The sequence below is a fragment of the Leucoraja erinacea genome, chromosome 8 (assembly GCF_028641065.1).
Source record: "Leucoraja erinacea ecotype New England chromosome 8, Leri_hhj_1, whole genome shotgun sequence".
NCBI classification, from domain to species: Eukaryota; Metazoa; Chordata; class Chondrichthyes; order Rajiformes; family Rajidae; genus Leucoraja; species Leucoraja erinaceus.
The window spans coordinates 70,302,157-70,314,349 of NC_073384.1; the positions used below are offsets into that span (position 1 = coordinate 70,302,157).

Here is a 12,193-nt window from a genome sequence, read left to right on the forward strand (position 1 = left end):
TGACCGCACGTTTTTAAAAAATCCCCCCCCCCCCCAGCCTCACAGACCTTAGCGTACCCCTAGTTCACTGTATGTACTGTATATAGGCAGTGGCTCAGGTTAAGCAGGGACAGTGGATGAAGTGGAGGTTTAGCTGGAAGGGCCTGTGGTGCATGGGGGCGGGTCATGTACGTTTCCTTATAGGGGCTATTTATGATGTTCCGCCATCACCGCTGAACCTCAAGCAATGGGTAGGTGGTGGTAGGGGTAGGTGTGTCCCGTGTGTTCAGAGGTGACAACGTTGAGGCATATTTTGTCAGGATGTAAGACTTGTCTTTCTCGGGGTCAGTATATTTGGCGGCATAACCAGGTCTTGAAGTGCATAGCTGCAGCAATTGAGAGGAGGAGAGCACAAGTGAATTCAGTCGGCATCGGGACTGAGTGTAGCTGTTCATTTTGTCCGTAAGGGAGAGAAAGGTAGAGGAGGAAAGTTTTCAGACAGGTATGAGTTAGGCCAGCTAAGGGCCAGCAATGATTGGGAGATGCAGGTAGATTTGGGAGTAAAGCTTGTTGTTATGGTCAGTCAGCAGATAGTGTATTTTATAGAACTGATAGTGCCGTGCGAGAACTTAGTGGATGAGTCTCATGAAAGGAAAAAGCTTAGATGTGTAGATTAGGCAGCAGAAGTTGAGCAGCGAGAATGGAGAGCCGGTATTGTAGAGGTTTCAAAGCGCGATCAACCATACCGCTATTTGGAGAGCTAGGAATTCACAGAGTTTGCGTCAGGCCATAAAGGAGATGTCAGAGGCAGCAGAGCAGGGTAGTGGGAGGATTTGGTGGAGAGGAAAGTGTCAGTTTGGGGCAGAAAGTAACTGTATAAGGAAAGAACTGCAGAAAGGTCTGAAGAAGGGTCTCGACCTGAAACATCTCTCCAGAGATGCTGCCTGACCCGCTGACTTACTCCAGCTTTTTGTGTCTACCAAGGAAATATAACATGCAATATGTGTATTTCTTTGCGAGTGTATCCCGGTTTTATGCATTATTTATATCTTTCTGACGCTATGACTGTTTAATGATGGGTTAAGATAAATGTAAGACAGGATGCGAATGTGTCGCATTTATTTGAGTGAATTAATCGTCTGTAGTTTCCTTCGTTTAGTACATACTGGTAGCATAGGTGGTGAGGGCAGGTATTGAGGGGACACCAGTACTAACCGCTGAGCCTTCCTGAGGTGTCGTGGGCCTAACTCAATGAAACACCAGTGAAGGGAGGTGTCTATTTGATAACCCCAATTATATACTTGCATCTACACAATTGTTTTTTATGTGCTTGATAGTGCTTATGTAGACAGTGTATTATTGCATATGGAGTTAGTTATTGCCCTTAGCATGTTAGTATCGTCAGTTTACAGACTACTTTGGCTTTGGACTTGGGTTTTCTTGGTTGAGCACCTATCCTGGTTTTTATAGCACGTACTTTGTGTTTTAACTGTCATTTAATGAACACAAACATGCAAGAACAAGCACATACACAAATTCACACGCCAAACGCATTCACAGGTGCATGCAAACATGCACACATGTAAAAATAAAACACACTTGCGCAAGCGTTGACGAGTCCCCTGGTATCAAAGGTTACAGGGAGATTGCAGGGGAATAGGGTTGAGAGGGAAAATAGACTAGCCATGATCAAATGGCAGAGCAGACTCATTCGGCTGAATGGCCTAATTTTGCTCCGATGATTCAGGGGGTCAAGCTTGAGATTCCTGCGCTTCACTTCTGTGCCACTAAGATGGGAGCCGGCCCATGGCTGGAGAGGGGACACAGATCAGTGTGTGTGTGTAACACGGATCAGTAAGTGTGTGACACGGGTCAATGAGTGTGTGTGACACGGATCATAGAAACATAGAAAATAGGTGCAGGAGGAGGCCATTCGGTCCTTCAAGTCAGCACCGCCATGCATTGCGATCATGGCTGATCGTCCCCTATCAATAACCCGTACCTGCCTTCTCCCCATATCCCTTGACTCCACGAGCCCCTAGAGCTCAATCTAACTCTTAAATCCATCCAATGATTTGGCCTCCACTGCCCTCTGGGCAGGGAATTCCATAAATTCACAACTGCGAGAAAAAGTTTTATTCTAAGCCTGTGGCCCCTGGTTCTGGACTCGCCCAACATTGGGAACATTTTTCCTGCATCTAGCTTGTCCAGTCCTTTTATAATGTTATATGTTTCTATAAGATCTCCCCTGATCCTTCTAAACTCCAGTGAATACAAGCCTAGGATCAGCGAGTGTGTGTGACACGGATCAGCGAGTGTGTGTGACACGGATCAGTGAGTGTGTGTGACACGGATTGGGTAGTAAACAACACAGATGGTTGAGTGTTGGACACGGATTAGCAAGTTGGTCTGACAAGGATCAGCAAGTGGATAACGGGTAGGTGGGCTAGAGCTCTTAAAAATAGTGGAGTCAGGGGATATGGGGAGAAGGCAGGGACAGGGTACTGATTGGGGATGATCAACCATGATCAGTGCTGGCTCGAAGGGCCAAATGGCCTACTCCTGCACCTATTGTCTATTGACGTGGATCAGTGGGTGGACCACATGGATCAGTTTATGGTTTGGACACCGATCGTCAAATGGGCAACACACTTCAGAGTGGACAACAAGAATCGGTGAGGGGACAACACGGATTAGACAGCAGGCAAAGGCTCAGTGAGTATTTTACTGTGGGAAGGAGATGAGTGAAATGTGGATTGCCTTCCATGAATGGGGATTGCTGAATATCTGCTGCTGCTGTCTTGCTTGGTTTGGTGTGTGAGAGAGTGCAAGGAATCGAGGGCAATGGGGATCTGACGGGGGAGGAAATTAGGCTGGCGTAGATCAGCCGGGATCACACTGACTGCTTTGTAGGCCCACCCACTCTGCTATTTCCTTGTGTATTAATGTTGTTATTGTATTTCACACCACAGTCTCGAACCAAACGAGTAAGCAGACACTGCGAAGTCTGTGACCATTTGCGAAAAAAAAGTTTATTTCTCAGATCCATTTACATAATGTACAGCTCAGGAGGCAGGAAAATATCTCTGTAGAGCCATGGCCTGGACCAGCGAGCACTTAAAGCCCGGGTACAACACTATCTCTTTTATTGATTGATCCAGGGAAACTGCCACAGACAGGTTCTAACTTCTTAATGATTGCTCTAATAGATTGTCGGCAGCTCCTAGCTCTTACATCTAGCTTTCCTATTTAGCTTTACCCTTCTATTGGCTCTGAGCTTTGGCGTCGTGACCATCCTTGATGATGACGTTTCTGAAGAGAGTCAGCAGAGGCTTCTGACCCTTCTCGCCCCAGGACTTCATGAAGCCTCCGTAGCGCTTGTCTTTGAGTGGGGCACTCCACCTGAAGTGTCCAAACTTGTAATTCTCCCCGTCTTTCTTCACCTCTTCCTCGGGCAGGCCACTCTCTATGCTTTCCTGGACCATGTTTTCCGGGTTTCCGAACAGCAGAGGTTGGGGGTGCAAAAGTTCAGGCCCCCCGCCCTGCCCGCCACCCTTGGAACCCCTGCCCCACCTGAAATGGGTCATCTTGTAAATCTTCCCATCTTTCTTCGTGGCATCCCCCTGCATCTCCACATCCCCCAAGTAGGACATCGCTGCCGGGTAGTCAAAGTCCACCGACTCCTCACGCTTCAGTTCTGGTCCCATGTTCTCAACTGACTCATTATCATAGTTACTTGGGTAGACTTTGACGGGCCTCCTCTTCCTGCCCATTGGCTTCCCCCAGCGGAAGTGTTCCATCGAGTAGGACCTCTTATCATTCAGCCTAGGAAACTGCGTGCCCATATCCTCACTTTGCAGCTCAGGACCCTCGGGTTCTGTGGCTGGGAGTTGCACCATCATAGCCCTGACCCTTCCACCCTCTCGCTTGATGTCCAATATTCCTGTGCTGTTGCCCCTTTTCTTCCCAAACTTGTTCCAGCGGAAGTGACCCATGACATAATTCCTGATGTTCTCCTCAATCGGCTGCAGGTAGCTGTTGCCGGGATAGATCGGGGATTCCACAGTCTCTGCTTTGCAGCTTTCAAGACATTCCTGCAAACAAGTGGATCGAAAGGTAATTTTCATCTCTGTAGTTCCATCACAAACTCAGCAAAACGCTATGTTGGCCTTCATTGTGTGAGAATTTGAGTCAATGTCGACCAAAATGCCCCATCTAAACTAGTACCGTTTCCCATGTTTGGCCCATCGCCCTCAAAACATTTCCTAGTCCTGCAAATGTCCACATGCTCCTGAGTGCAGGAGCAAAGCTATCGTGCAATTTGTAAGAGGATGGAATCAGACAGGGTCTTTGAGGAATATAGAGAAAGGAAGCAATAACTCAAGCTGGTGTTTAGAAAGACCTAAAGAGGCCACCAAATGGCTATGGCGTCAGATTAAAGAAAATCCCACAGCTTTTTATACCTATGTATAAATGGATTTAAGAGAGAGTTAGATAGAGCTCTAGGGGCTAGTGGAATCAAGGGATATGGGGAGAAGGTAGGCACGGGTTATTGATTGGGGATGATCACAATGAATGGCGGTGCTGGCTCGAAGGGCCGAATGGCCTCCTGCTGCACCTATTTTCTATGTTTCTATATAAAAAACAAGAGTGCCACCACTGAGAAGGAAGAACCGCTCATGGATAAAGGAGTGAACTTTGCATGGTCTGGGGATGTAGACATAATACTAGTACTTTGTATCTGTTTTCACCAAGGAGAAGGTACTTGAAGGACAGTGGGATCAGTGTGGAGACACTAATATGCCAGGGCAGTTTGAGATGATGGAGGAGGAGGGGTTGGGGCTCTTGAAGAGCATTAAGGTGGATAAATCCCCAGGACCTGATGGGATTTATCCCACGTTATTGAGAGGGGCAAGAGATGAGATTGCAAGTGCCTCAATGAAGATCTTTGCATCTTCTCTAGCCACAGGTGAGGTACCGGACAACTGGAGGGTAGCCAATGTTGTTCCTCTATTTCAGAAGGGAAGCAGAGAGAATGCAGGGAATTATAGAGCAGTGATCCTCACATCAGCGGCAGTGAAGTTATTGGAGGGGATTCGATGGGACAGGATTTACTCCCATTAGGAAAAGAATGGTTTAATTAGGGACAGTGAGCATGGCTTTGTAGGTGGCAAGTCGTGTCTTACTAACTTGATCAGGTGTTTTGAGGAGGTGACAAAGATGATCGATGAGTGTAGTCCAGTGGATGGTGTCTACACGGATTTCAGTAAGGCATTTGATAAAGTCCTCCATGGTAAAATGATCCCGAAGATAAAAATACATGAGATTCTGTGACTTGGTCGTTTGGATTCGGAACTGGCTTACCGATAGAAGTCAATAGACAATAGGTGCAGGAGTAGGCCATTCAGCCCTTCAAACCAGCACCGCCATTCAATGTGATCATGTCTGATCATCCCCAATCAGTACCCCCGTTCCTGCCTTCTCCCCATATCCCCTGACTCCGCTATCTTTAAGAGCCCTATCTAGCTCTCTCTTGAAAGTATCCAGAGAACCGGGCTCCACCGCCCTCTAAGGCAGAGAATTCCACGGACTCACAACTCTCTGTGAGAAAAAGTGTTTCCTTGTCTCTGTTCTAAATGGCTTACCCCTAATTCTTAAACTGGCCCCTGGTTCCGGACTCCCCCAGCATCGTTTCCTGCCTCTAGCGTGTCCAAACCATTAATAATCTTATACGTTGCAATAAGATCTCCTCTCATCCTACTGAACTCCAGAGTATACAAGCCCAGCCGCTCCATTCTCTCGGCATATGACAGTCCCGCCATCCCAGGAATTAACCTTGTAAACCTATGCTGCACTCCCTCAATAGCAAGAATGTCCTTCCTCAAATTAGGGGGCCAAAACTGCACACAATACTCCAGTTGTGGTCTCACTAGGGTGGTGGAGGAAGTATAACATTGAGGCTGGAGGTCTGTGACCTGTGGAGTTCTGCAGGGATCTGTACTGGGACCCCTATAAACGGGTTGGTTAGTAAATCTGCAGATGACACCAATATTGCTGGGGTCGTGGACTGTGAGGAAGGCAGTAAACAGCGGGATATAGAACAGGTATAGGAATGAGCAGAAAAATGGCAGATGGAGCTTAACCCAAGCAAGTGTGTGGTGTTGCACTTTCGGAGGTGAATGTAAGGGGAAATGTATAATGAATGCATTGATTATCTGACACTGAACAGCGTTGATGTGTAGAGAGATCTTGGGTTGCAAGGCCATAACTCCCTGAAAGTGGCAACACAAGTAGATAGAGTGGTAAAGAAGGCGTACAGTACGCTTGCTTTCATAGGTCCAAGGGGGGGAGGGGGGGGGGTGCATTGAGTATAAGAGTCAGGAAACCTTGCTGCAGCTTTATAGGACTTTGGTCAGACTGCATGTAGAGTATTGTGTGCAGTTCTGGTCACCCCATTACAGGAAGGATGAGGAGGCTTTGGAGCCTCCATGATCACATTGGATCAGCCGTGATCACATTGAATGGCGATGCTGGCTCGAAGGGCCAAATGGCCTACTCCTGCATCTATTGTCTATTGAGACGGTGGTTTACCAGAACCTTGATTAGGGGACATTAGGTACAGGGAGAGGTTGGACAGACTAGGATTGCTTTCTGTGGACATGTGGGGAGACCCGATAGAGGTATATAAAATGATAAGAGGCATAGATAGGGTAGCCAGTCAGCACCTTTTTCCCCAGGGTGGAAAGATCAAATACCAGAGAGCATAGATTTAAGGTGAGAGGCCTAACGTTTCAAGGGAGATGTGTGGGGCAACTTTTCTACATAAGAGGGTGGTGCCACCGTGGGTGGTGGTGGACGCAGATACGATAGTGATGTTTAAGAGACTTTTGTACGGGCACTCCATGGATATGTACGGAATGGGCAGACACTCCCAGGAGGCTGCGGCCCATGAGTAGCCGGCCAGCAAATCCCTGCAGCCGGATTCAAGGTCGGAGATTGCGGTTTCGGGGGGGGGGGGGACCGGTTGAGCCAGTCCACGGCAGAATTCACGGTCATATAACCATATAACAATTACAGCACGGAAACAGGCCATCTCGGCCCTTCTAGTCCGTGCCGAACACTTACTCTCACCTAGTCCCATCAACCTGCACTCAGACCATAACCCTCCATTCCTTTCCCGTCCATATACCTATCCAATTCATTTTTAAATAATAAAATCGAACCTGCCTCCACCACTTCCACTGGAAGCTCATTCCACACAGCTACCACTCTCTGAGAAAAGAAGTTCCCCCTCATGTTACCCCTAAATGTTAGTCCCTTAATTCTCAAATCATGTCCTCTTGTTTGAATCTTCCCTACTCTCAATGAGAAAAGCTTATCCACGTCAACTCTGTCTATCCCTCTCATCATTTTAAAGACCTCTATCAAGTCCCCCCTTAACCGTCTGCACTCCAAAGAATAAAGACCTATCTTGTTCAACATTTCTCTGTAACTTAGGTGCTGAAACCCAGGCAACATTCGAGTAAATCTCCTCTGTACTCTCTCTATTTTGTTGACATCTTTCCAATAACTTGGCGATCAGAATTGTACACCATATTCCAGAATAGGTCTCACCAATGCTTTGTACAATTTGAACATTACATCCCAACTTCTATACTCAACGCTCTGATTTACAAAGGCCGTGACTTCAGGGTGAGCCCACTAAGCCTGTCTGTCACCGTGGCCTCACTGAAGGTCCAGCAGATCATAGCTGGTACCGCGTGGCCAAACTGAACACTTGATGGATCGCGGCTTGCAGGAGGCAGTTGCCGAGCCGGCCCCTTGTTCGTCGGATCCAGCGGACCACCAGCCTGGAAGGGGGGAAGCTGCTGTGCCTGCCCCTAGCTCATCCTCCGCAGACCACCAGGGGATGGAGCCAGGGACTTCCGGGCAAGGAGCAAGGCTGATAGGAGAGGTGAGGGAACTGGGGTCTGGCCTATCGTGCCCTCGTGGCCGGCTGCGGGAGGCACAGCCGGGGAACAAAGGACCAGCGAGGAGAGGGACGTGGTGTCTAAGGAAGGGCAGCAACAGCCTGGGGTACAGGCACCCCTTGTAACAACGAGAGCGTGGACTCTGAACATGGTACCAAAGCAGTGAGCCTCCTGCATGTGGCTCGGTAGACTATTCCTGTACACTTGCTCATCGGGGATCGGGGGTTTGGCGGTACTCAACTGGACTGTTTGTAAGGAAAATAATTTCACTATGTTAGCAATTAACATATGTGACAATAACACAAAGCACTATTATCATAGAAACATAGAAAATAGGTGCAGGAGGCCCTTCGAGCCAGCACCGCCATTCATTGTGATCATGGCTGATCGTCTACAATCAATAACCCGTGCCTGCCTTCTCCTCGTATCCCTTGATTCCACTAGTTCCTAGAGCTCTATCTAACTCTTTCTTAAATCCATCCAGTGATTTGGCCTCCACTGCCCTCTGTGGCAGGGAATTCCACAAATTCACAACTCTCTGGATGAAAACGTTTTTTCTCGCCTCAGTCTTAATGTAGGCATGCAGGTGCAGCAGGCAGTGAAGAAAGCGAATGGTATGTTAGCAAAATGATTTGCGTATAGGAGCAGGGAGGCTCTACTGCAGTTGTACACGGTCTTGGTGAGACCACACCTGGAGTATTGCGTACAGTTTTGGCCTCCTAATCTAAGGAAAGACATTCTTGCCATAGAGGGAGTACAGCGAAGGTTCACCAGACTGATTCATGGGATGTCAGGACTTTGACATGAAGAAAGACTGGATAGACTCCGTTTGTAATCGCTAGAATTTAGAAGATTGAGGGGGGATCTTATTGAAACTTACAAAATTCTTAAGAGATTGGACAGGCTAGATGCAGGAAGATTGTTCCCGATGTTGGAGAAGTCCAGAACAAGAGGTCACAGTTTAAGGATAAGGGGGAAGTCTTTTAGGACCGAGATGAGAAAAACATTTTTCACACAGAGAGTGGTGAAGCTGCGGAATTCTCTGCCACAGAAGGTAGTTGAGGCCAGTTCATTGGCAATATTTAAGATGTGGCCCTTGTGGCTAAAAGGATCAGGGGGTATGGAGAGAAGGCAGGTACAGGATACTGAGTTGGATGATCAGCCATGATCATATTGAATGGCGGTGCCGGCTCGAAGGGCCGAATGGCCTACTCCTGCACCTATTTTCTATGTTTCTATATTGCCTGGGATGGGGCAGTTCACATGTGAGGTGAGACTGTACCCTGTATCTGTACACTGTGGCCGGCTAAGGTTTCAATCCATATACATGGTCTTGATCTATTTCCCACTGCAGATGTTGCCTGATCCACAGATTACCTCCAGCTGTTTATTTTGTGCGCCAGATGCCAACATCTGCTGCAGTCTCTTGTGCCGAGCGGGTGAGAAGCTTTTCCCACGACAGAGGTGTCTAAAACCGGAAGGCATGGGGCTTTGGGAGAGGGCTAGGGAGTTTATATGTATTACAGCTGGTTTGGTTAACATAGTCAAGATGGGCCAAAGGGCCTGATTCCATGCAACGTCACAACAGCACCCGAGTACAAGAGCAGGCAGTGGAGAGGATACGGAGTAGCTTCTCCACTCCTCACGGGAGAGGCATTGGCTTGGCTCGACTTACCATCAGTCCTGGCGCTGGCAGTTCAAGGCACTTGCTACGTTGCAAGCAATCCTGCAGCTGGCCAGAGGTTGCAGCCCATAGTGAGAGCAGAGCAAGCAGCATCTCCCTCCGCACCATGTTCAGGCAGTAGCAGCAGCAGCAGCAGTCGGGTCTGGCGGAGAAGGAGAATCAGATCAGTCACCCCACTCCCCCAGCACCGTGTCACTGACTGTATCTCCAGCTCCCTCACATCATCCCTCAGTAACTCTTCTCCCCCAACACCCTGCTTCACTGACTGTATCCCCACAGTCACCCCTCTCCCCCACTGCCCTGTAATTCCACTGGTGTTAACCAGCACCCTCCCTCAGGAGGATGTGCTGGCGTTGGAGAGGGTTTATGAGAACAATCCCAGGAAGGAGGATAAAGGGGAGGCCATTTAAGACTGAGGCGAGAAAAAGCTTTTTCACCCAGAGAGTTGTGAATTTATGAAATTCCCTGCCACAGAGGGCAGTGGAGGCCAAATCACTGGATGGATTTAAGAGAGAATTAGATAGAGCTCTAGGAGCTAGTGGAAGCAAGGGATATGGGGAGAAGGCAGGCACAGGTTATTGATAGGGGACGATCAGCCATGATCACAATGAATGGCGGTGCTGGCTCGAAGGGCCGAATGGCCTCCTCCTGCACCTATTTTCTGTGTTTCTATGAATGAGTGGGTTAACCTATGATGAGCGTTTGATGGCACTGGGCCTGTACTCGCTGGAGTTTAGAACAATGAGCGGGGGGCCTCATTGAAATAGTGAAAGGCTTGGATAGAGTGGATGTGGAGAGGATGTTAATGATGTTAATCTAGCTCCCCCACACTGACCCTCAGTCCCCGCTCTCCCCCCAGCGCCCTGTATCACTGACTGGTGGGGCAGTGGGCATCACTCTGGGGGGGGGGGGGGGGGGAGTGTGGACAAGGGGATGGGGAGAGTGGACATGGGTCTGGGACAGGGGGTGGTGAGTTTGGAAGGTTACCCATGAGTTTTGCAGCCGTCCCGTGGGATTCCTGAGCTGTGGTGCCTGTAGTGAGGTTGTTTTTAGAGGTTTGTGCAGGATAAATAGTTTAACGTGACTATTGTAGGTTGCAGCTGTAAGCGCGTCTCTCTGACAGCTCCAGCCCCAACCCCAGCCCCAGCCCCAGCCCCAGCCCCAACCCGAGCCCCAGCCCCAACCCCAGCCCCAGCCCCAGCCCCAGCCCCAGCCCCAACCCGAGCCCCAGCCCCAACCCCAGCCCCAGCCCCAGCCCCAGCCCCAGCCCCAACCCCAGCCCCAACCCCAGCCCCAACCTCAGCCCCAGCCCTAGCCCCAACCCCAGCCCCAGCCCCAGCCCCAACCCCAGCCCCAACCCCAACCCCAACCCCAACCCCAACCCCCACCCCAACCCCCACCCTAACCCCAACACCAACCCCAGCCCCACCACCATGCCCAACTCCAGTCCCAACTACAGCCCCATGCCCAACTCCATCCCCAACACCAACCCCAGCCCCAACCCCAAGCCCAACACCAACCCCAACCCCAACCCCAGCCCCAACCCCAACCTCAGCCCCAGTCCCAGCCCCAGTCCCCAGCCCCAACCCCAACCCCAGCCCCAGCCCCAGCCCCAACCCCAGCCCCAGCCCCAACCCAGCCCCAGCCCCCAGCCCCCAGCCCCAGCCCCCACCCCACCCCCAGCCCCAGCCCCAGCCCCAACCCCAAGCCCCAGCCCCAGCCCCAGCCCCAGCCCCAGCCCCAACCCCAGCCCCAGCCCCAACCCCAACCCCAGCCCCAGCCCCAGCCCCAACCCCAGCCCCAGCCCCAGCCCCAACCCCAACCCAACCCCAGCCCCAGCCCCAGCCCCAACCCCAACCCCAACCCCATCCCCAGCCCCAACCCCAACCCCAACCCCAGCCCCAGCCCCAACCCCAGCCCCAGCCCCAGCCCCAGCCCCATCCCCAGCCCCAGCCCCAACCCCAGCCCCAACCCCAGCCCCAGCCCCAGCCCCAGCCACACTTACCCAGTAAATGTTGAAGCCACAGATATTCGCTGTCCTGGTTGTAGAGACTCCTCGAGCCGCTTGTCTCCTTCACTGGCCCCTGCTCTCTCGCAACAGCCTTTTTATACCCCACTTTGCCTCTGTGTTTCGAACCATCTCGTCAGCAAGATGAAATTAACCTTTTCACGGTCGATTATCTGCAGCTAGGTGGAAACGGCAGCACAATGAGAGGCTGAGTAACAGGTGAAGATACCTTCACCCCCTCTTCAGGGATTAACACCTTCCACATACAGGAAATGTCAGCTGCCCTCCAATCCCTCTGCCCTTCACCCGCCACTGACAACACTTTTTTTAATTTCACCACCTTTCCTGTCTGTGAAATGTTGATTTTAAGCTTGGTTGACCATTTTCACGGTGGCTTTTCATCAAAGCCGTGTTGAACAATGAACAGCATGAGCATGGAGAGGCCACCTCTCCTGTCTTTTGTCTCTGACCTTCTCTGGTGTCGGGGCAGCTGTCAAGGTGTTGTTCCCGTCTCCAGTCAGCTGGAAACATCAAGCCGGAGGTGGGTGCGGG

At 50.5% G+C, this 12,193-nt stretch overlaps 1 protein-coding gene across 1 annotated transcript; it reads right to left on the minus strand.

Moving 5' to 3' along the window:
* Positions 1-2,991: 2,991 nt before the first annotated feature.
* On the minus strand, positions 2,992-11,969 carry pomca (proopiomelanocortin a). Its single transcript, XM_055639958.1, has 3 exons — positions 11,639-11,969; positions 9,625-9,775; positions 2,992-4,073 (listed from the first exon to the last, which is right to left on the minus strand). The coding sequence occupies exons 2-3, from the start codon at positions 9,739-9,741 to the stop codon at positions 3,243-3,245; spliced, it is 948 nt and encodes a 315-aa protein (XP_055495933.1). The 5' UTR covers positions 9,742-9,775; positions 11,639-11,969; the 3' UTR covers positions 2,992-3,242.
* Positions 11,970-12,193: the final 224 nt, after the last annotated feature.

Bases quoted from the DNA above. Each gene is read 5' to 3' on its own strand.
- pomca (XM_055639958.1), bottom strand. From the start codon at position 9,741: ATGGTGCGGAGGGAGATGCTGCTTGCTCTGCTCTCACTATGGGCTGCA. The intron at 4,074-9,624 runs GTAAGTCGAGCC...ACTTGTTTGCAG, and splicing joins TGCCAGCGCCAGGACTGATG to GAATGTCTTGAAAGCTGCAA.